The following is a 25,051-nucleotide window of genomic DNA, read 5'->3' as shown; positions in this document are numbered from 1 at the left end:
TCATGCTGTGTCAATAGATGAAAAGGTTTGTAGACCGGTAGTTCTATTTTTTTAAGGTTTACTTTCCATTTATTCTTGTTCTTTATTTAAGATGATTTTTATGCCATTGTTATCATGGCCATCAGTGAATGCTTCTCATCGATGATCTTTATATGATTGATCATCTGTTGCCCATATTACAAAAGAGCATGTGCCCATATTTATTTAGTTGTCAAATTCAAAGAGCAAATGCATTCCCTGATAATGAAAGGTTTCATGGTATTCCATTAGTTTTTCTGTTTGGGCAAGAGTGAATAATTGGATTTTGCCACTGAACACATGAATTTAACAACTACGAGTATGTCACTCCCTAACGAGACTTTTTTTAGAGCTATAATTTCCCTCAAGGATCAAGTAACTGTCACTTGCACTTTGATTAATGTGTGAAAATCCATGCTTGTGTGACTGTCTGAACTATTCTGCATAGGTGGTACAACTTACTTAGAGAAAATCCCTCAATAAAGACAACCATACGGAATTGGTAGTGGACTTGACGGTTTATACAGGTATGCTCGGCATGGCTTTTATATGCCTAAATGTTGGAAAGTGTGCCCTAGAGTCAATCGTTATACTATACACATTGTTATTTAATGAATTTCTCTTTTGTTATCATAACAATTGCATGTTTAATATAATAACTATATCCCTGGACAAACTATAGTGATTGTCTTAAATGTCCCTGGTTGATCATTTTTGAGGGATCATAGATGAAATAAGACTAGTATGACTTTGATTAATTATAGAGATATAAATTAAAGTCATAGGCACTTGAAAGAGTACAAGGTGCTGGACCGACTCGTTATGAGAAAGCTGCATGGTACAAGTCATAATCTTATCTCATATGTAACTATATCACTAAGCCCTTTGACATGAGATCATCATGGATTCCTACATGATGACTATTGAACTTTAATCTAGTTAAAAGTCACCTTTGATCGGGTGATTGTAAAGGTTATGATTGAGTTTAGTTATATTCATGCAGAGGAATATGAGTGGTTAAGATGGAATTTTTCCCTCACATTAAGTGAGAGATATTACTAGGCCCCTCGATAAGTAAGACTGAGAAAATGTATGACCACACTACAATGAACTATTTTTTTTTTCATTGCTACTTTCAGTCTACTCAGAGATCGAGAAAGTAATGGTCAAGTAAAGGAGAATGACAATTCCATGTCTTAGACTTGACCGAAATATTGCATGATAAAAGGGATGTGATACGATTGCATGATGGGGTACATCGAATCATCGATCCCTATGCGAATTGGGTAGTTGCAATGTCTTGCTAGAGGCTGCTTGTGACTTATGGACTAATAATGTAATTAGCCTACTGTCAATTTCATATAGGCCTATAGGGTCACACACAAGAATAACCCAACTTGAGCTATAATGTCCAAGCAATGCATGTAATATAAGGTAAATAAATTATATTATATATATATATTTATTTGATAAATATATATATATATATATATATTTATATGAAATATAAAATTTGAAATATAATTATATATATATTCAATATATATATATATATATATATATTCATATGTGTTTGTGTGTATGATATATAAAATTAAATATATAAATATAACATATATATATTTTTTGAAATATATATGTATCTAATATAATATGTATATGTGATATATATATATATATATATATTACATTACATTACATTACATTACATTATATTATATTATACCATGTCAGTTTTATAATTTAAATTTATAAAATAAATTCAAATTAGATATGATATCATGGATTAAATTTATGAGAAAATTTAATTAAATTTTCATGGGCTCTTCAAGTGGAAGACGAAAACCCTAATTTATATCTATATATAGATAGGGACATTCTTTATGAGAAATAGCGAGTTAGAAAAGTTCTGACAGCTAAACATTTTGAGAGCCATGAAACATCCTAGAGAAAGGAAAACCAACGTTCAAAGACGAACGGATATTGGGAGCGCTAACATGCTGTTCGAGTTAGAGCGTTGTTCGTGGAGATACTGGTAGAGGGGGTAGATCTACATTGTCAGCTCCTGAGATCTAAACTCTTGAAGAGAACACGCATCAAGTTCAAAGAATTAAAAGGTAATTCTTCTATCCACCTTGACTTAAACGAGTTCATTTGGTCCATATCAAGATAGAGATTTTAAAATTTTAATCTTTTGCTATGCCTTCCTATCCAACACATCTCACCATAAATTTATATATTTTCAACATTCATAATATAATCATAACTCAATCTTAGATCCAAATTACTCATTTCATTATAATTTCATACATGGGCTAAGATTCACCACCATCACCACAAATATCTACATTTTCAACCAAACACAACTCAAACATGCATGCAATCTTTATGGCAATTTATTTACATATACTCAAGCTTTTTGTTCATTACATAATACTATGAGTTCACACAGCTTTAATAACTTTAAGCCGCTCCAGACTCTTTTTCCTCGCCCTAATCACTGCTCTATCCAATAAAAATGTAACCACAAGCTAAGATAATAATCTTAGTAACAACATAACTTACTACTACTAACTATAACAACATAACTCACTATTGCTAACTATCCCATATAACTATATGAAAGCATAGTATAATATATCACCAAACATAACATATATCACATAATTCATTTCAAATCTCATCAACATAGCATATTTCACCATTTTCACTACTTTTCTAACATAAGTATGATCTCTACCATTCGAACCTCTAAATCACCCAATTCGAAACTATAGGCTCGCCTTAGACTAACATGCACTCTTATTGGCCTTGAGCCCACCTTCAGTGGTAGAATCACTAGGCCAAAGGTGTTCTATCTCACTTTCGAACTATGATTTTTCCCAATACACATAATAGGATGTCATTGACTCCAACACTATATCACACAGGCACTAAAGAGTCTAAATCTCTAACACTGCACCTCAATAGGCACTAAGGAGATTATCTCTAATACCGTACCTCAAAGGCATTAAGAAAGTATAATTCTCCAACACCACACCCCGTTAAGCACTAAGGAGAATATGCCATATAGTCTTTCTCTACATTCCATATAGGTGAAATCCTACCCCTATGATCATGCTTTTTAAATCAATCATAGGTTACCAATCACCACTTTACTCACATACAAATGCATATACATTTCTATATTAAATTACACAATTTCATTACTTATTTAACTAAAAATTCCTTTTTATGTAATAAACATTCAATGCTACAAAACATGCTCAGTTCAAAATAATTTCATGCATTACGTAGCAAACTCACACACAATTACAATAAATAGTCAAATAGAGGAAGTTATTCAATTACCTCAACCCTTCTATCACTAAAAAGGTTATATGTGGATTTCAACTATCACTATAGCTCATCACAAGCTTCCTTTCTCAATCACACGCACAATTTGCTAATCTAAACACAATTGACACAATTTAGTCAATTGGTCCAATTTGATCAAAAATACTTAACTACTACTTATGGCTATATTTAGCCATCTATTCTTTTTCATTTATCCATTCTAGGTTCATTACTACTCGATTACCACTTTACATTACCTCAACTAGTCTCATTTCACTCAAACATGACTGTCACCCCATTTCCCTTTTGATTTAGGGCCAAATTGAGCCTACGAGTTCAAAGCCATATCGTTCAGTTCTAAACTAATCACAAAGCTCTAATTTAACTTTCAAGAATCTTTTTATTACTACCGGGCAAGAATCAGACCCCTTAAACTTCACTGATACTGTAACACACCAAAATTTTTTTTTTTAAATAATTTAACTCAACCATAGTTGGGTTACAGCCACCCAACACATTTTTATATTAATAATTTCGATATAAAATATTTTATAATTGGTTTCAACTCACACACTATAACATTTCAGATAAATTTTTACCTCCCACATGCCATTAGGCTAAATCACATTTGTCCATCCTTATACTCCCAACAAGTAAACTAAATCACATTTGTCCATCCTTATACTCCTAACAAGTAAAATAAGCAATTTAGTCAATTTTCAACACAAGCCAGTTATTTGGCCTTATAATCATGCCATTTTAACCAATCCAAAGTAAACCAAATATTAAAATTACAGTCATCCAATTGTACCAAAAATAGAAATAGTTTGAAAGGCATGATTACATTTATATATTCATATAATTGACAATAAACAAAAAAAAGCCCTAATATTGGCAATATAACACATTATAAATCATAAATTAAATACCCAAAAGAGACAGTGGATCTATACCACTAAGCCTCTGGGACTCCTCCACGTGTCACTCGTGGCTCTTCTCCTGAAAATTGTTAACCACATAATGAGACTCAAAAGTCCCAGTAACCAAAGCCAATTTATGATAGTGTATACAAACAGTTAAGTGTGTGTTTACTAAGTGAGAATTAAAAATAATATAATTCCAATAAATATATGAAATATTACAATACACACAAACAACCATCCTTATATCCCTCCATTAACCTCGAGCCGTAGCCCTCACTCGGTGCTAAATTACCCGGCCAAAGGTAGATTAGCCCGAGCCCTTACAAACCACCTATTGAGCTCCAATAGGGGCATACCACGTGGCACATAAATACAACAACAATAGCAAGTCTCCCAACACCTCCCACAATAATCAAATAAATTTATAATAATATTGCACAATTATATAATATTACAAAATTTATAATTTTCTCAATAATCACCCAATTAACATGAAGTAACACTAATTATAAATTAAAAGCATGGTTACCTTGTGGCTTTTTCAATAAATTATTCCTTAAAATTTCTCTCTCACCACAATCTTCACCAGTAATACAATCTACAAATAACATATTATTTATAAATATTAGTTTCAATTTTTGAAACTAATAAAATAATTCTAATAATAGAATTAAAAATATAATATAATTCCTAATCTCAATCTTAATACAAATCTATAGTTAATACTATTAAGTATAATTTTTAACTCCTCTTTTAATTATCAATAAACATTAATAATCTAAAAATCAACTTCTAAACTAATTTCTATTATCAAAATTTTCTTTTTATTTTATAAATTCGCACCTAAAATACTCAAAAATTAAAAATTGAGTCTCTAACTTAGAATCATAATCCTATAGCCATAATAATTCATTTCTCATCCCAAATAATCATCTAAACCTCAATAAATCAACATATATTTTCAGATCTAGTATAGAATTTGATCCATAAGCCACAAATTCAAAGATCACCAATAAATTTATACTCTAGAATATTTATTATACTACTAACAACCTCAAAAACCATATTTATTCAACATAAATTCATCCCTCTTCCAGATCTTAAATTTTCTACCACTACAAACTTAGAAATCAAAGAAGAAGGATGACTAAGAAAAAATTTTAGAACACTTACTTAGTCTTGAAAAGCTTAAAATCACACCCTAAATATTCTATTAAAAACTCTTACCTTAAAAATTTAGATATTTCGCACCGGTGACTCGCGTTCTCTCCGCCTCAGCTAGCGCGCAGGAATGAATGAGGAAATGAAGGAAGGTGAGTTTTTATAAAAATTCAGTGGGTCCCACACATTTTTTTTTTATTTCTTCTTCTCTCTCTCCCTTTTTTTTTTTATTTTATATTTACTATTCATGCGGCGCCGAAAGCAAATTCGTTTTCTTCTTCTTCTTCTTTTTTTTTTGGCATACCTTTCCCCTTTTTTATTATAATAATAATTTAATAATTTTTTTAATTAATTTTTTTTTTAATAAATTTTTTTAAAATTTTTTTTTTAATTTAGAATTATATCCTAAATTAGATTTAATAATCACTTTCTACTAATTTTCTTACCTCTAAATATTATTTTTTTTAAATTTCTATTAACCTAAATTAACTATTAAAATTTAAATTGGGATGTTACAGATTCAATTTATCTATAACTCATATTCAAAGAAATTTGGGTAGAATGGAAAGTAAGAGTTTTTATAGTTTACCCGATAAGTTACTAATCAAAAGTACCTTCCAATGCTTTGAAAAGGCTTGCCTTAGCACAAGTTAGCTTTCTCTCCTCTCCTTTCATGTGTTTTCTAATTTTTCTTTTTGAAATTTGCCCCAATTTCATGACTTATGAGGTCATTTTTTAGTCTATGCATCGCAGCGCAAGTAGCATATGCCACGGCACGTGGTGTAGTGAGAAAAATTCTCACCAGGTGCACTTCCTTTGACCTAAAATGCAATCATTTCACCTATATCTATCCATTTAACAACCCTAGGACACAAACTATCAACTAATCATCCAAATCTCTAATTCTTTACTAATTACTAATTTACCCCTAATTAACAATTAATAGAAGGATTAGAAAATCAGGATGTTACAATTAATCACCTAACTTAGACATAAAACTAAACTAGGGAATTGAATTGGGCGCTATAATCCTAGACTTAATTAGGGTCGCTAGTAAGGTTAAGTTACTAGAGAAAATTATTCTAGTGGCTTCATAATTTAGTTAAGAAGAGAAGAATTAAGGGTGACTAATTCACATTTCATAAGTAGTTAGGATTTGAGCATTAATCTAACTCTAAGTACCCTATTCCATCCTGTTTTCACAAACTCATTAGCTTAGGTCTTTCAACTTTAATTGTTGGATCATGTCTTTTAATGATTACAAAATTAAGGGAAGAGATATTTGTTATATGTGCAGATACAAAGAATCATGGATGAAGATAAAACCTCAAGAGCATGAAGAATTAAGAGAAGATGAAGAAGTTTTAGGATAAGTTATTTTTAAATTCTCTTAGATTTAATGTGAAAACTTAGAGAGCTTAATCACTTTTCATGATCATTAAATGAATGAATCATATGTCTCATTTATATGCATTAAGAGTCATCTAAGTATATTAAATATTGTAAACAATGTCTTTCTTGCATGTTGAGTTTTATAGAAGCTTTTGTAGTGTGAGAAGCAAAATCATGTGTGATTCTGCAGGTCACTCATGAGTTTCTACATGTTAGACACACTGACTACCAGATCACGCAAGTATGAAGAAGTGATTCATGCATGATTAAGCATTTGTGTTATGTGATACCTTAAGCTTTATTTCTGCATGCAAAATCACACATGAAAGCCTTTATTGTCTACGCAAGTTTTAGCATCTATGCTTTATTGCATTGTGTCAAAGTACAAAACCACGTGTGAGATTGATAGTAGCCACACATGATTTGTCAATTCTTGTACAATCACATTTTGCTTTGTTGAGTCTTAAGTCATCGCAAGTCAAGCTAAAATTATTCACATGTATGATTATTGATTTACAAATCTATATCTCTTGATCATGCAAAATCTTGCTTGTGTTAAGTCTAGTTCCATGTGTGAAAATGCACCAAACGAGTTTGTGTATTAGTGCCTGCAATTTCACGCGTGATAGCATTTTGTTCCATATGAGTTTTGACCACATAAATTGGCTTTGGCATTCTTTCAGTCATTGCACATGAGGAAGAGAAGAGGTTCCACACGTGATTTGTCACACAAAACTGATGAAGTTTCTTATGTGTAAAACCACATGTGACAACTAGTGCTGCACTCGCAAGTTTTAGCACTCAAATATGTGAGTATATTTATCAGTGCAAAACCACATGTGAGAAGCAATGAGGTACCATGCAAGTTTTAGCATACAGAATTAAATGTTTATTCATAAATGCAAAACCCTACGAGGATCAATAAGGTAACATGCAAGTTTAGCACACAAAATTGAATGGTTATTCATAAGTGTAAAACTACATGAGAGAGTAATGAGGTACCACGCGACTTTTAGCACACGGAACTTGATGCTTTTTCATAAGTATAAAATCAAGCATTAGAAGTCAAGGTGTTCACATGTGATTTATCACATATACATTTTGAGAATACTCGAAGTGCAAATCCACACGTGATTCTACCAGTTACTCATAAGAAAATTCACCAACGAATAGAATCACTATTCCAACAGTCTATCAACTACTTAAACTATATATGTGATTCATTTTGAGCCAGAATAAGAACTAATGATCCTTAAGTGAACAAATTATCATTTGTGCATTTAAAGAACTTTCAAATTGTGCTTTTACAATCTTGCATTCATTCATTATTCTTGAAAAGAATAGTAAAAAGCTCTCATAAGTTTATAAGCTTTCAATTGTAATTTTATCTACTCTTTAAGAGAGTTTTCTATTAAAGTTTATTTCTTTTATTAGAATTCTTAAAAAAGGTATTTTTCAAGTTTTTGTAATAACTTACTGGATTGTAGTAAGGTTTGTTGAATGAATTAAGATAAGTTTAATCTCGAGAGTTGTATCGTGGTGGCAAGTACCCATTGAAGCTTGTGAATTTAGTTGAAAATCTCAAGTGTGATTTTAAAGATTGGACGTAAGCTAAGTTTGTGGCTGAACCGATCTAAATCTCGTGTGTTTCATCTTCTTCCTTTACACTTCAGTTCTTCACTCTTTTTAAATTTTTAAATGTCACCCAATTCACCTTCCTTTTGGATGCCAGCCTATCCTAACATTAATTAGGTTAATTAGTGTTTTACTTTTAAATCACTTAAAATCAATCAACTATTGAGACTTTTTTATTTAATTTAATTGCAATAGGAAGCTGTGAATTTAATCTTTAAACACCTCTTAGGGAATTGACCTAGGCTAACATTATACTATCTAGTTGGTTATTCTAGTTTAAATTGATAAGTGCATGACCACTTAGTTCAATTTTTAGCATTGTTCCTAGGGAGGTTGTTTTGGATTAAATTTTCGTGTTTCTTGGTGTTTCACTTTCATTTTTATATCTGCCATCTTATTGCCATATTATCACATTTGCATCACTTCATTCTTTTTTTTTTTCATTTCCATTCATTTCCACACACTTTCACTTTGTTTTCCCTATTTTAGGTCTTTTTGAGTTTTCTTGTGTTTTGATCAAATTGAGTCTTTTTCATGTGATTTTTGGTTCTTAGAGTCTTCTCGTTGTCTTTGTTTTTAGGTAATTTTTGTGTACATTTTATAGGTCTAAAACGTACAAAAATATTTTCATTTCAGTTGTTGATATGAAATTTCACTGTTGCTAGAATTTGTTTGAATTTTGCCCAGAAAATTCAAAAACACACATATTCTAAGTTTCTCAGGGCTGCTGATCATTTGTAATAGCTTTAGCTATTTGATCTAGGAAAATTTAACCAAATTCTATCATTTTCAGTTGCTTTAGCTATTATAATCAGGTGTACTTGCTCATCAAAAGAAAAAAATATCAGACGGACTTTACAATACAAGTAGATAGCGGATATATCACTCCAACATAATTAAGAAGATAAGAGGGAGCTAGTGGGGGATTGTAAAATACCATCCACAATATTAGATGATAAGTTAAAGGTTCTTCTATATCTTTTAGCACAAAAATTTTTCCACAACTCTAATTATTCTTAAATTAATTTTTTTATGCCCAAAAAAATGGACTCATCGTATAGCCTTTTTGATTTAAGACTTCGTGTGCTTAAATTCTTGGGGCTCAATTTATAAATTTACTTAATTTTATTTACCAAAAAAAAATATTTATAATTATATAATATGTTTTTTAAGGTTGATATAACAAAGATCCCCACATGTTGAATCGCGTTAAATCAAGCACGATAATTTTTAACTATCATACGAGTAACGACCAAACCAAAACAAAGCAATATCCAGTAGTATTGAGTATTAAATTTATGTTTTATATTCCTCAATCCAATGTTCAACTAGTTCGTTTGCATACAACAAAAGTGAACGCGAGTTTTTCACTGGAATAGACAACTCAACCAAAGAAACTATTTGAAAATTATAGATCTCACACAAGTATAAATAACAGCAAACTAATAAACATATGAAAAGTGAAACTAAGAAAGGAAAAAAACTATGCTAATCTTCTTTTCTTCTTAAAAAGACGTAGAGAATCTTCCATTGCAAGCCGCTTCTTTAAATGATATAGAGAAATCTCTGTTTCATGTGTTATTTCTCGTAAAATCTTTAGCTCTGCCTTTAACGCCCAGTAACTCCCTCCTCCATGCATTGCTTCTCGATGCTTCACGTGATCAGATAAAGTTGCCTCTGCTTTTTGTTGCTTATGATAATGATATCTAAACACCATCCTTTGATGTAGAATTTCTTCTAAAATCTCACCCTTTTTCTGTATATCTTCAGGACCACTACTGAATGCTTCAATTGAAGCAGAAGAAAATGGTTCCCGTGCTTTCCTCACCAGTTCTTGAATAAAGTCCTCCGTAGACCGCTGCCATAACATCTCTAGCTCTTGTCTTAGCTCTTTATTCCTCCTCCTTCTCTCCCTTAGTTCTCGATTCAACGTCTCCATCTACATCATTGACATAAAATTATGACCCATTAGAGAAAAGATGCATGTAAAATCAGTTAAAAGGCCTAACCTAAATATCATGATTTTCTTAATAAATTAAAGCTAAGTAAGAAGATAAATTCTATTTCTTGAAATTTCTTTCAATTATCGACTATTGATTCAGTCCAAAAAATTTGCTCCAAAATAACTTGATAACTGTTTACTGAGCAAACAAATTACAGGAACTCAATGTAATTAGTGAACGGTTTGTTATCTATATATGTCAAGAAACATATTAACTTTAATAATCAAACAAATAAATACCTCTCGCTTATGTTCTTCAAGTCGCCGGCTTTTAGATTTCTGCCTCCTCTGAGTCATCTTTATGACACCATTCACCTTCTTTGAGTTTGAGATGGAATAGTGATCCATCGATAACAATCGCTATATGAGAAACAATTCAAAATGAAGAACCGTATAAATAAAGCCTCTTTAAACTGAGATTAGAGCTACAATATCAATGCCCCCTATTTATAATATGAATTTCCCAAGCTAAATAATTTGAAATTTTTAATGCAAAAATAATATGATATATCTTTGGAACAAGAGATATGATTTGATCTTATATTCAAAATTAGAATCTCAACGAAATCATGTATAACGGCATTAATTTATATATTAAAAATAATAATTACACTTATCTTTAATTCCTGTTTTAATTTCTCATGTTGTATTTTAACTTATTCCTAAATTTAAAAGAAACACGTCTAACCTTGTCTATCCAAAATATAATTAGGTTCTTTTGGAAAATATATTCTCATAAAATACACAAGAGAAAATATTAAAATTAAAGGATACGTATTAAAAAATTAATAAACTAACCATCATACTCTTTCCATTTTGAGGTGATACTTTAAAAAAAAAACTATACCAAACTTTTTTTTTGGACGGAGGAAAAAATAATTCATTAAAAGAGTCACCAATACAAGCATTAATCATCCAAAAACCAACAACAAACAAAAGTTCAAAATACCCCACAAAAAAATTGAAAGACACAACAATGATAAGACTAATTCTTCTGCACATCAATAAGCTAGTCAAGGTGTAGTGGACAGTCCTATGTATCTTGAAGCCCATGATAATCACCATGGAAATTGCTAGAAGGGGTCGTAGTCCAAAGACTTGCTCAAACACTGAGCCCACACCCTTATGCATCAAAGCTGCATTCATTAAAGCAGCATCAACAACCACTCTAATCACAAGAGAGAAAGAACAATATTGAAAGCCAAAAATAACTTTTAGGTCAATAAAGAACACCATAGGACTGAAGCAACAACTCCCACAACAAAGCCAAATGATCTACAAGAAGCAATCTCTCTTATTAACAAACAAAAAAGACACAAACACAAGCTTACAAAGAACACTTCAGCTAACTGCTAAGGGCAAAATAATCTCCAATAGCACCACCAAAAGAGCCCTCAACCTTTGGTACCTGCACCAATTAATCTTCATGGCACTTTGATGGTTATAAGCCAGCCACCTGAGCTCTTACAATATGCTTTTCCAAGACCTTTAACTATTGTATCTTGAATCATCATCAAACAGACCATGAAACATAACTTGACAAATCCATCAAACCATAGCTAGAATATTTATATCAAACTTGATCTTGTCAAATCTGTTGAGATTTAGCAAATCATCTTTTTTTTTTTTTTTTTCTTCATTAGATAGGCTAGCAAGAAGCTAGAGAGAATACAAAGACAAAAGAGTCCAGCTCGTGTGAGGTGTAACCCCACTTTAGATTACTACAACCACTAGCAAATCATCTTTTCTTTGGAGCAAGAGAACGCCTTGCTGGCAGCACTCAAATTTTGAACTTGTAATTAGCCGAATCTAAAGTTAATCTGCCTCAAAGTCGTATATCTGGACTCTAGAGTATTAATGTTTATTAATGATATTATTCTTCCTTTCCCAAAAAAAAAAAAAAAGCCAGTCTATCTTAAAATTTGTTATCATCCATCAATCATCAATTTATAGAATCAAATATTGTTGTAGGAGAATACTCATTGGTCAATCATTTTATTATCACTTCCTTATTTTTATTTAAATTTAAATTTAATCTTCAATCTCTGGAATTATAATATAAACTAATCGTGTTTTGAACTTTTTGTTGTCATTAGCCTGAGTTGTCAATATTACTTCGATCATCATGCTTGTTCAATTTTCAATAATATTTTCTATGGAGCTAGGTTGGTGGTTTAAATACGGATCGAAAAAAAATTATTTAATGGATTATTTAAATATAATTTAATTTTTTTGCTACTTCAACTTTCAACGAATATCATTCTTAATTTTATTCTTTTTTTAGAGGATAAATATATGTCGTGTTGTATCGTATAATCATACAAGCCATGAATACCATAATCTGATAATAATTTAAAACTTTTAATTTAATTTTCTTGAAACAAAACCCCCAATACTCACATTGCATAAACATAATTTAAGTTTTAGATATAAGCATTAGCATTCATTTAGGTAATTTTAATTTCATAAATTTTATTTATTTTAGTGTAGATATCTAGCACTTTTAATTTATTGTAGCCTTATGACTAAGTGTGTAGGGATATTTTTAAAAATTTATAATTTTATTTTGAAAAAGTAAATTTTAATGTGTCATTGTTGTGTTTTATTTATGTGGGGGAGAATTGAAATAATATTGTAGTGTCATGATTAAGTGCGTAGGATATTTTTAAAAATTTATAATTTTATTTTAAAAAAGTAAATTTATAAAGTGTTATTACTATATTATATTTTTATTTATATGCATAATTTTCTATCAAATTATCTTACAATTTAAGACAAAAAAATATTATTTATATTATATATAAATACTTCCTAAACTTGGAAAAGAAAAATCCACACCACCAGTGACAGAGCCAACACCCTAGCTTAGGGGGTGTGATTTAATTTAAAAATATTAATATTATAAAAATAAATATTTAATAATTAAAAAATAATTATATACATTACAATAATAGAGGTGAAAAATAATCACAAAAAGTTATTATTTGTGATTTCATGTTTTAAAATTATATTGTTGAGCAAGAAATAAAAAGTTAATAATGAAAAAAATCATTGTGAAAAATTTGGATTTGATTTTGTAATTAAAAGGTGAATAATGATTTTTTTTTATGAAGGTTGTCTCATGTATAGTAAGAGTTTAATATTTTGTGTTAAAATTTATCATGCTTAAACTAAATTATTATGGGTTTGAAAAATTTGTAATTAATATACTTAGATCTTAATCAGACTTGAGTGATATTAAATAATTAATTAAGGATATAAGTGTAAAATATAATGATATAAGGTGTGATTGTGTAAAACATTAAATTTTTCACCATATACTTGTAATTTTTGCCTAATTAAAGGGGTGCATCTGCCCCCTCAATCAAACGTGGCTCCGTCATTGCATGCCACCATATATACATGTAACATGCAATATATATCACTCATGCACACACGAGGAGGGAGCACTGGCACAGGGTGGAGAGAGGTAAGTGAGGGTGGAGAGAGCAAGTAAGGGTGGGGATGCATGTATGTTGATTTTTTTTTCTTTCATGAGTACAACTCAATTTGATAGAGATCAAGTTTTTTTTTTTTCCCCTCTTTCATGAGCACAAACTCAGTCTGACAACTTTTATATTAAAAAATGTTCAAATTTCGATATGATACCAACCATGTTTTAAGTATATGGGAAAATATTTTTAAAAGTGTAGTATATGGATAAATAAATAAAAAAATTGTAGTATTGAGATCAATTTGGCCAACAAGTCTTTACATTGTAGCCTGAGGTACTAGTATGATTGGAAGTGGAAGGCTTTTTGTAGGTAGAAGATCTCGAGGACTTTCCAAGCAAAGACCAAATAAATATCAAGAGCAGCTTGAAGAACTTGAGCTTCGCTAAGATATTGTGCTCCCTAATTACTCAAATTAATTTCCCGCCTTTGTCTTGCCTCCACAATTCCAAAAGAACTCTCAATCAACCTTCCAACTAAATCTTTAAAAAGATAGGATTCCTTGAGATATACCAAATTTGCAGCATTAACAGGATCTTTCAATAATAACAAGTTATGCTTTGAAAATTGTAGTTTATGTCTATTTAGATAATTACAAAAACCCACAAAGTGATTGCCAAGATCCAAAAGAAATTTTCGAAGACAATTGGGTACAGAAAAAGGGCGATTCAATTGAAATATCAATGTCCTACACAAATTTGCAAAGTAATTGTGGGAGGTTTTTTACCACCCGAGTTCCATTGAACTTCTAAACCAACAATCAAGTAGCCACAAAAAGATCTATGGAGGTGTCCATTAAGTTTTAGCCAATGTTGCACAACTGAAGATTTTGAAGTTATAGTGACACCAACTTGAAGTCTTATCAAGAATGATGGAAAAATATAAAAGAATAGCAAGGAGAGACTTGTTCATAAATGTTTTGGGCCACGGTTGAACCTCCAGATATCAAGATCACAATGAGTTCCAATGATGAATTAGTTTTAAGCCACCAAAAACATAGCAGAAGAGAGAGAGAACACAGAAAGCTTAACAAAACATTAATTCAAAAGCAGGATGAAGATCTGAGAGTAAAGTCTAGCTTAATACCTTAGTAGGCCTAAAGCCCCTCCTAATTGAACGCCAATGTTAAGGCTCAATGAAGTAATCAATCAAATTGCACCAAGAGCAAAGATATCCAAAATAATTCATAAAGATAGGGAAATGTAAGTAGGCTGGACGATTGATAGATAGATCCATTTTTGTTTCTAAACTGATATTGAGACTCTTAATCGACCTAGACCCTCTTTCACTTGAAGACTAATGGCAACAAAAAGAGAGAAGCAGTACGACTAAGATGAACCAAGAGAGAATCATATAACAGAGACTCTGCTATCAATCCTAATAGCTCACGTGTTGAAGGGGGTTGATTCTAGGTCTTTAAAGGTTCTGTGTCAAGTCTGAGACGAGAAATGAAACCAGAATTAGAGTAATTCCAAAATTTGGCCAACATTCTCGTGTATTTTCAATCATATATTCTTTGAGTAGTGCTTCAGCTCTCGCACTCTATTGTCCAACTATGTGACTACTATTTTGAACCATTCTTCTTCAATGCTAAACAAAATCTTCCCCACATGGTAGCTTTGATTCGATTCAAAAGACAAAGGCAAGGCAACAATGAATGGCAAAGAGGAAGATCAAATCAGATCAAAGGCACATAAATTAGTTCTTGTCTCTCAAATGCTGAAAGTCAAATGTTCTTGAGCCTCTCGTGTTCACTTTGATTTTTCTATTATCTTGGGTCTTAAAATTTGACTTAAGTTATGATGTCGATTTTTTTTTCATATTAAAAAAAAGTAGGTAGCCAAGCTATCTAAATGTTCTTAGTATAAACCATATTGGGCCCATTTTAAACGAGAATGTTGTATAAATCAATTATAAGTTGAAGAAGTACATAATATCTTGGTATAGTAACAAGACTAGTCTTAGCCAAAAGAGATGATGTCAACTATACTCCTACTAACTCAAGTATTAGCTCTCCCATAAAGTGGTACCAGAGTTATCAGGTTTCACATAGAATTAATGTGAAGATTATTCATTGTTTAACAAGTGATATAAAAATTAGATTTTACTTTGAAGATGACAGAGACTTGGTATTTCTACACATTCTAATAATCATAAAAGTAACCAATGACCTATTTTTAGACAAGTGGTATTAGAACCACTTTGACATCAAAATTGTCAGGTTTCACCTCGAATTAATGTGAAGAATATTCGTTGTTTAATAAGTGATATCAAAACTACATTTTATCTAGAAGATGGCATGGACTTGGTGTTTCTTTGTATTTTGATAATAATAAAAGTAAATAATCAGTTATCTATTTTCAAAAAAGTAGTATCAAAATCACTTTGATATCAAAGTCATTAGGTTCTGCCCAAAATTAATGTGAAGATTATTCATGGTTTAACAAGTTGTTTAGATTAAATTTTACTTAGTACATGACAGAAATTTAGTGTTTCTGTGTGTTTCTGTGCATTTTGATAATCATAAAAATAAGCAATCAATGATCTATTTTCAAATAAGTGGTATTAGAACCACTTTGATATCAAAGTTGTCAAGTTTCACCTACATTAATGTGAAAGATATTTATTGTTTAACAAGTAATATCAAAACTAGATTTTATTTAGAAGATGATGACTTGGTATTTCTTTGCATTTTGATAATCATAAAAAAAAAATAATCAATGACCTATTTTCAAATAAGTGTTATCAAAATCACTTTAATATCAAAATTATCAAGTTTTGCCAAGAATTGATGTGAAGATTATTCATTGTTTAACAAGTAATATTTTACCTAGATTTTACTTAGATGACAAAGATTTGGTTGTTTCTCCCCATTTCAATAATCATAAAGCCTAATTTGGTGTGATGGAATAATTTTTTGTGGAATGAGAATGTAAATGAAAATGGGAATGGGAAAAGAAATGAGAGTGGAATTAAAAAAGCAACAAGGCCATGTGAGCCAAAGAAGTAGAAGAGAAAATACAGTGAGAAATAAGGTGACGTGTGAAAGATAAGGCAAAAGTTAATAGTTGCACAAAGGAGAAGGTCGACCAAAAAAAAAGGTAAAAGCGTGTAAAATTAGGGAAAAAATGAGAAGAGTACTAATGTTTATCCAATTATTAATTGGATATATTTTAGTTAAAAAAAATCCATTCTTAAGACATGGAGCCATTACTATAATTTGCTAAGGGTTGCTTGGTTGGAGGGAAGAAAAAATTGTAATATAATAGAAAATGATTCTCATCTTGCCCTCTCAAGCCTTCTATCCAAATTGGAGAGGGATTTGGAGACCTCCCTTCCCTTTCCCTCTCTCCAACCAAACATAAATTAAAAGAATGCTCATTACCTCAAATGAGGTAAGAGGCCATTACATTAGAATAGCCATTCTCATATACCAAAATTTAAAAAGGGCATTTCCATTCCATCTTAAAAATATAAGTAATCAATGGCCCAATTTTAATTAGATTTTATATTTCTTGATGCAATTAATTTTAATATAATATATTTATAATAATAATTATACATCTAACCAATCTCTATATATGCGAAGAACAATGAACTTTCTAATCGTTTAATCAAGATTCTAATTCGTATATCAAAAAGTTTAAAGATCTTGATATAAAATATCAAACTTTAATCAAGTGCACTGAAAATGAGTTGGAATAACTTAACACAAACATTAGAATTAATCATTGATAGTCCGATAACAAGATATAAAATGTTGGCTTATTTCAATCGCACAACTTATAAGAATATAAATCTAACTTAGTATTAAGTAAAAAGATAAAAAAGTGTGTCTAGCCATATCTGGAATAGAATTGATTCTAATAAGAAGATAAATATAAGCAATAGAAAAAAATCAAAAGTGAATAAAAATCCTATTTGATTCTTGGACAGAATGTATATTATAACTCAAAAAGAGTTCACCAAAAACGAAAATGTTTAATAATTTACAATACAATTGAAATGAAAATATGATTCATAGAAGGATAAATTATGTTTTCCATTCTTACAAAACTTTAGCACACCAAATGGTTTCCTTGAAAAGAAGGAAAATTACAGCACAAAACTAAATATTCTCACATCAAACGTTTTCCTAGATGCTAGATAAAAGGACAATGATACACTTAATTCTACGCATAATAAATAAACAATTTGGGTGCGTTTCAACTCACTTTCAAAAAGTTGCTAGTTATAAGTGCTGATCAGAGTCGTCCCTCTCTCTCCGTTTGTGAATCTCAAATGAAGTTCCCTGTATCTTGATAGAAAGAAGGTTGAAGAGCGTTTAATTTGATATCATAGACTCTAGAGTCGGAGATCCCATCCCAGGATTCAAAGGGCAAAGAGCGAGCATAACCAATGTGGCTTCCACACTTACGACAAAGAAGCTTGATTCTTCGCCGAAACAATCCCCAGGATCGCTTTGAATTGAAGAATGGTATCCATCGAAGTTGTTCGACCATAGCGAATCTGCTCTCGTCCACGGAGAAGAAGGAGATTATGCCTCGCTTTATCGATTTCTCATACCTAGCATCAATGGCGGAAGTGTTGCGATTACAGGAGTTCAAGTTCAGCTCATATCCACACGAGCCACAGCTGCATCAATCGGAAACCACCAGCTCGCATCACCGATTCCTACTTTCAACTTCACATCAATTTTCGATGCCTTTACTATTAATAAGTAGCTATATTTCAGACACGAAACCCTTTCAGATACAGCAAGATATGAATCGCATCCATTAGAAATAGCTCGCATCACAAATTTCTATTTGAACTTGACAGTAATGGCAGCAAAGCTATAAATACTATGAATTCTTATTACACGCTACAGAGTGCAACGCCAAACATATATATAGGAGAATGAGAGAGAGACCTGTAATTGACATCTCTGATGTACGACGAAGACAAGTGAAGTTCTTCACATCCCTCGTGCATATCGTCGGAAGCGATCATCGTTTGCGTGCCTGTGTTGGGGTAGTTCAGCTCCGAGACGCTTCCATTTATAAAACTGGAAGCTTAAAAGGGGAACAAGACGCCATCGGTCGATAACGGTAACAAAAGGAACTGCTCATTGGGGCCTGTGGATCGGTCTTGGCCCAATAAACAGGAAAGAAAAAGGAGTTTAAAAATGTAATATGGCCGAAAAATGTGGGAGATTGTGATTGTTAATAAATTTTGAAGGAAATAAATGTTTTTGCAGAAAAAGTCATAAGAAATAATTTTTGTCACTTTCGGTGGAGTGACGGGACAAAATCTATCACCATATTTTTTTTTTCACAATGTTTATAATTTTATTGTCATTATTTTTTACTAGTGTCACTTTACTATTTTTAAAGTAAAAGAAAGAAGACATTTTTCATTTATAAAAATTTTATTTATTTTTTTCGATTTAATCCATTTATGAACAAGAAACTTCTTGACATTTGATTAGTCATTATTTTGTTATAAGCAACAATAAGGATTTTAATATAAATTCAATCAGGGAAAATTTACCGACTTTAGTCATTATTTCGTTATAAGCAATAATAAGGATATTAATGTAAATTCAATCAGGGAAAATTTACCGACTTGAAAAGTCAATTTCTTTACGGAAGTATGTGTTTGCTTATCAAACATATTGAAGAAAAAGCATTTTAGGTGTTTAATAATCAATCTCAGAGGACGAGTAGGTCTCATTTGGGGTCATAATTGCAAGTATGAACAGAAAATAAGTGCTTCCTGCCAATATATACAAAATACAATCCATCATGGGAAAAACACTGTGTAATACAATTTGAGGGGTGCTGCCTCCCTTGTTTATAGACGAGGCAGTCAAAATTTGGCCCCTGTTGAAAGATAAAGAGAAATGAGGATGATTGATACTTGCAGTTTCTTTCTTAATCATGTTCTTCGTATACAATGATCAAGTGAACTAAAAAGCCGAATTTGAGTGTGAAAATGGACAAGAGACAATAAAATAACGAAAAATGCAAAAAACATTCTATTACCTGAAGTGGAACTTTTGCATCCCATTTCTTCAGATCTTGTGGATTAATTATGGAAATCGTGCTGCATCTTGCATGCTTTTCAATAGATTTTGCTCAGTACTTGAGCCTTTTTTGGCTTTTAAACCCCACTTTAAGGCGGCCTCTATTGTTCAGCCTCACACCCCGGTGACGTCGAAGCATCTGCCACCAATGCAACTTCTTCCTATTGCCACGTTTGAGGTTCCTTGACCCTTTGATCTTAACAACGTTAGAAGGCTTTTGTTTCTTAGGATGTCGGATGCGTCTCACAAGGCCCTCCACGAGTCCATGAAACTGCCCAACCTGTTTTCCATGTGACACTTTTGCAGTGGCGCCTCCTCTTGTCTTCTCAGCTCTTCCTTTTGCTAGCAACCTGTGCTTGTTTTTGCCATGAAAGATCCTCTGCCATATAGAATGTCTATGATCCGCCTTACTCATTTTATCATCATCTTTATCGTGATGATGATGGTGGTGAAGATGGTGGTGGTGGTGAAAGATAAGTCTCAGCTTATTTTTCAGCCTCCTCAAATGTCCAATTGTCTTCTCGGGGCCTCTCCGATCCCAAGATCTGCTAGACCTTGAACTTCCCATTCTATTTGAAGAGCCAGCATCATTTTGAGAATATAAATCACTACTCTCTCCTGAGCTATCCTCATATGCTTCGCTAACCATCTTTCCCGGCGAATCACCAATGTCCTCAGATTCACTACTATAAAAGGCACTGCTTTGATTAGATGTCAAGCGAGCAGGAGAGCGAGAGCTTAAACTGAACTCTTCTGATTCATGATGATTTGGTGATGAAGCCCTCATCTTATGAGTCCCTCTATTCTCCAGAATTTCCCTGTCTCTGTAACCATGAGGGGGCATTTCAGGCTCACTGGATATCCAGTGAGGTAGAGCTTGTCTTGTTTCCGTATGATGAAGTGGCTGCTTCTCTCTCCTGTGAGTCTCTAACTGAGCCACTGGGTTTCTTCTGGTTCGCTTGTCTCTATTTGTTGGACCTGCTGTTGTGGAAGTCAGAGGAATCCTCAACCCCTGTATACACTCATTGGCCCGATTCTCCAAGCAACCATTCCCACTCATTGACCGATTTAATGACTGAAATCTGTCTACCATGGCCATGCTCTGTGATGGAGGTCGAAGCCCATTCTGGCTTAGCAACTTCTCTCCTCTTGAAGCCAGCAGGGTGGCTCTGCAAGCCTCGCCCTTTTGACGACTTTCCTGTGTTGTGATGCCATGGTCATTTGCTTGGTCTAAAATCTGATCTTCCACCTTACTCTGTGACTCGTTTCCCGTTAAGATGGGCTCCAAAAATGTATTTGCTGTGGTCAAATTTTCACGCTTACTAGCTAGTTGATTTGCCTGCTGATTCATCAATGCATTTCCCACAAAAGGAGGTTTTCGATAACTAGGTCGATTTCCTGCTATTCCCTCACTTTTCTGTCCTATAGGACTCCATGGATCTGTCATCCTACACATACTCTTGCCACCTGCACCATTCTTTTTGGAATATACTAAATTTGAGTAAAGCTGCAAAGCCAATATACGAGATTCAATTCTTTTTATCACATTAAACAAGTCATTGGTGATGTCTCCCTCCTCGTCCTGAGCTTCAGCGCAGCTTGAATTGCTTTCAATTTCACAAACTCTATATGGTAATGACGTCTCCCTGACTTCTCTAAACTCACCAGCTCTCGAGTCGAACGTGTCTGGGGATTGTTTTGAGTGCTCACCCACGTGAAAAGTGCTCACGCTATAATGCTGTTCACGACGACTATTCTCTTTCATAGGAAAAATGGGATTCTCGTAAGAAAAATTTGCTGCCTTGACTAGATCCTGCTGCATTATACAGCTTTCTTCACAAACATTGAAGAGCGCTTTTCTAACTGCTTCACCTTTGTCAGAGATGCTACATTTAGATAGCCTTGGACCAGATTTCTTAGCCAGTGACTTTGATTGGGGTTGTTCATCCTTCCATGAAGAAAATCTACCGCGTGTTGGATATTTTACAGAGCAGTGAGAACTGTTGGCTGCCAATAGAGGCCTTGACTGGAGACTGGCCACAGGCTGAGAAGTGAAGAGTGTCTTGGAGATACCAGCTTCTGCTGCTATGATCTATTAAGTGAACACAAAGGAATATAAAATTAGACAACAGAATTGCTATTTGTATTAATGCATCCCGCCTAAATGTTTCGTGCAAGTAAAATCACTATCGAATAAGTGTGTTTCCTTGTCACCCCAAGGAAGAAAAGTGGCCTTCCTTCTTTAAAGGGAAAGAGAAAAGAGAAAAGATGAAAAGAGAGATTAATGATCTTTTCCGCAAATAAAAGACTATGATCTACATGAACCTTTAAAAGAGTCTCGAAAACCCTTTCAGATGCTACTTCCAGCATTACTTTCAGTAATTCTCGAGCTCTCTCAACCAACTGCTAAAGACAAAAGAATAGAATATTGAAGGAGTTGGTCCTTAGGGTGCTTTAATTAGCAATAAATATTAATACAAAATCCAGCCATGAAAAAATAAAACAACAGCGTAACATACTTTAAGATTTCTTAAAATGTCACGCAGAATTTTGGTTTAGAGCACTCAAATAATGTTGTAAAAGATAGAAAGAAGTCGACATAAAAAATTATCATACTGAGGCTGTAGTGCTGTAGTGGCCAAACAAAGGAGAGGAATGACCTCAAAAGGTTCATAGAAGAAAATAAAGTTAGGCCAACACATGACTTTGATCAAGTTTTCCTCTCAAATCTCTGCCCTACATATGCCTCAGGTGAAAAACGAAGCACTATGTGAAAATAAACATTTTCAGTCCATCGACATTCTGCATAGAATGTGAAAAATATTAATCATCTCTCTAAACCTATTAGAAGTCAAAACAGTTCATCAGAAAATGAAGGAGTTAAAAAGCACGATGAAGTTTGATAGGAGGAATAATTAAAATCTCCTGGCAAAGCCCAGTACGAGGAGAAGAAAAACATCAAAATAAAAGAACACTTACATCATCTGAATTTGTATTTTGCAGGCCAAGGCTATTATGTTCAAGGAGCCTATATAACAGTCTCATAGCACGGAGATTATTTTCTTCTTCCTCAAGTTCCATCTTTCCTCATCAAGACACCTAGGTATTGCATGTAGAACCATCGTTAAAATCAGACATGACCATAGGCGGACCAATACTACGCCCCCATTGAAATCTTTGACACATGCATGGTTGATATAATACTCTTTTAATTTTTGTTCCAGATACTTTGACACAACTCGAGCCAAGTCATTTACAAGATCATACATCACAATACCTTGAGAATTTCCAAAATTGATGATATTATAAAAAGATTAATAAACAGAAATGCCAATACACAACAAATCCAACACTGCAAATCAACATTATCCAAATCATGCAAGTCTCTAGTAATCAAAATAAAGAGGGAAGAAATATAATACCAATTACACACCATTCAAGCAAAAACTACTCCCAAAAAAAAAAAACTCAATATGTAAATATTCCCAAATTCAAAGGCGTCAATATTCAACGATTATACGGATTAAAGCCAAATTAAAATGAAAAATTTAAAACAAATCAAGAGTAGCCACGCGGGGAACAGATGAAGAAGGAAACAAATTCAAATGTAGACTCAAAACCAGATCGAACAAATCAATCTCACCCGATATTGGGAGTAGAAAATCCCCTAGGATTCGAACCTTCCTCACTGCTTACCGAAGAACAAACACGCAGGGCTAACAACGGTGGACGGCGTCCGACGGAGTATGGGATACTTGTTCGTCGACGAAGAGAACTGGAACCGTTACTCACCAGAATTGGTTTTGAATTTACTGGTATTTGGTGTGGGTCCAAAATTCATTTCCTTTGGGGAAAACAAAGTTAGCAAAATTAATTTAAAAAATTATTTTATTAATTTATATTTAACTCTTTTATCTAAAGTATTATTAAACTCTTGGTTTTATCTAAAGTATTATTAAACTCTTGGATATATTAAATATTCTCTTCGTTCGAAAATATAAAATATTTTTTAATTGAATCTCATCTTTTAATAAATAGTTATTAATTTTTAAATTAATCTTATCTTTTTTTTATTTACCTCTATTAAACACTTATAATAAATATAAAGTCATTATCAATAAAGACACTTTTGATAAAAATGTAATGATTACATCTCAAAAAATTAAAAATACTTTATATTTTTTAATATTCAATTTCTTAAAAAAATACCTTACATCTTTTAACAAAGGGATTATACTTTTTAAGTTTTTTCATTTTCATGTTTTCTAATTTCCTCATATTCCTGTTTTTCAAATAATTAAGAGGAATCTAAAATTTTTACTAGAGGATAGAAATGAAGTTGACCCAAAAAAGTTGATAAAAACAAATGTTAATACATAGTTTTATATTACCACAAAATATACATGAACAGTAAAGACAATAATTCAAAAATATATAAAAATATGAAATAATAAAATAACTATTATTTTTATATCATAAATAAATATATTAAACATTTACTAGTAATAAAATATAAATTCTGATATATGAAATTATTTTTTATTAAATTAAAAATTATATTAACTTAAATAAATCAAATTCAATTTAAAGATAAACAAGAAAATTACAATATTGTTATAGATTTAAAAGATTGCTTGTTATAAATTAAGAATATCACTTATGACATTTGAAAAAGATTATATATTTTACATAAATAATAAAGTTTTAAAATCTCGACCCTTATTTGAGCTCTACCTCCAAATTAACATAACGGAAGATGGTTCATGTTTATAAATTTATATATTATTAATTTTTTAAAAGAATTCTAATAAAAAAATTGCCCCCACTAATTTAAATTTCTAAATCCGTCACTAGACATACCATAGAATTATGCAGGACAACGAGTTTATTTATACTCTATAAATCAAAGAAACGGTTCCACTTCATAAAAAAATCTTGTCTAAAAAAAGAGTCAAGCATAGACACTTAATTAAAAAATTGATAGACTATGACAATAACCATAAAATCTAACCCAATAGATCACCGG

General features: G+C 31.9%; 2 protein-coding genes across 8 annotated transcripts; both read right to left on the bottom strand.

Moving 5' to 3' along the window:
• Nucleotides 1-17,958: 17,958 nt before the first annotated feature.
• On the bottom strand, nt 17,959-19,106 carry LOC129310114 (uncharacterized protein At4g08330, chloroplastic-like). 5 transcript variants are annotated; one of them, XR_008593018.1, is made up of 3 exons: nt 18,871-19,106; nt 18,376-18,632; nt 17,959-18,249 (listed from the first exon to the last, which is right to left on the bottom strand). XR_008593018.1 is itself a non-coding variant. In XM_054951968.1 (3 exons), exons 1-3 carry the CDS (start codon nt 18,948-18,950, stop codon nt 18,236-18,238), a joined length of 312 nt encoding a protein of 103 aa, XP_054807943.1. In that variant the 5' UTR covers nt 18,951-19,102; the 3' UTR covers nt 17,959-18,235. The 5 variants fall into 5 exon arrangements, 2 of the variants coding, with proteins under 2 accessions (XP_054807943.1, XP_054807942.1); XR_008593019.1 differs by having other exon boundaries at nt 18,376-18,682; nt 18,871-18,967; XR_008593020.1 differs by having other exon boundaries at nt 18,376-18,668; nt 18,871-18,962.
• A 594-nt stretch (nt 19,107-19,700) lies between these two features.
• LOC129309420 (uncharacterized) lies at nt 19,701-23,828 on the bottom strand. 3 transcript variants are annotated; one of them, XM_054950997.1, is made up of 5 exons: nt 23,669-23,828; nt 23,005-23,124; nt 22,351-22,431; nt 19,985-22,117; nt 19,701-19,822 (listed from the first exon to the last, which is right to left on the bottom strand). In XM_054950997.1, the coding sequence occupies exons 2-4, from the start codon at nt 23,104-23,106 to the stop codon at nt 20,078-20,080; spliced, it is 2,223 nt and encodes a 740-aa protein (XP_054806972.1). In that variant the 5' UTR covers nt 23,107-23,124; nt 23,669-23,828; the 3' UTR covers nt 19,701-19,822; nt 19,985-20,077. The 3 variants fall into 3 exon arrangements, with proteins under 3 accessions (XP_054806972.1, XP_054806973.1, XP_054806974.1); XM_054950998.1 differs by having other exon boundaries at nt 22,351-22,428; XM_054950999.1 differs by lacking the exon at nt 22,351-22,431.
• Nucleotides 23,829-25,051: the final 1,223 nt, after the last annotated feature.

This window comes from Prosopis cineraria, unplaced genomic scaffold (assembly GCF_029017545.1).
Source record: "Prosopis cineraria cultivar Desert tree isolate PC_DT_omini unplaced genomic scaffold, ASM2901754v1 PC4, whole genome shotgun sequence".
NCBI lineage: Eukaryota > Viridiplantae > Streptophyta > Magnoliopsida > Fabales > Fabaceae > Prosopis > Prosopis cineraria.
This window is presented reverse-complemented; position numbering and strand designations above follow the sequence as displayed.

Excerpts from the sequence above, each read along its gene's own strand:
- LOC129310114 (XM_054951967.1), bottom strand. The coding sequence starts at position 18,950 with ATGATCGCTTCCGACGATATGCACGAGGGATGTGAAGAACTTCACTTG. Across the intron at positions 18,594-18,870 it reads ATCAGAGATGTCAATTACAG|CTGTGGCTCGTGTGGATATG; the intron begins GTCTCTCTCTCA and ends CGATTGATGCAG.
- LOC129309420 (XM_054950997.1), bottom strand. The coding sequence starts at position 23,106 with ATGGAACTTGAGGAAGAAGAAAATAATCTCCGTGCTATGAGACTGTTA. Across the intron at positions 22,432-23,004 it reads AAAATACAAATTCAGATGAT|CAGTTGGTTGAGAGAGCTCG; the intron begins GTAAGTGTTCTT and ends TTTTGTCTTTAG. Across the intron at positions 22,118-22,350 it reads TTTTCGAGACTCTTTTAAAG|ATCATAGCAGCAGAAGCTGG; the intron begins GTTCATGTAGAT and ends TTCACTTAATAG.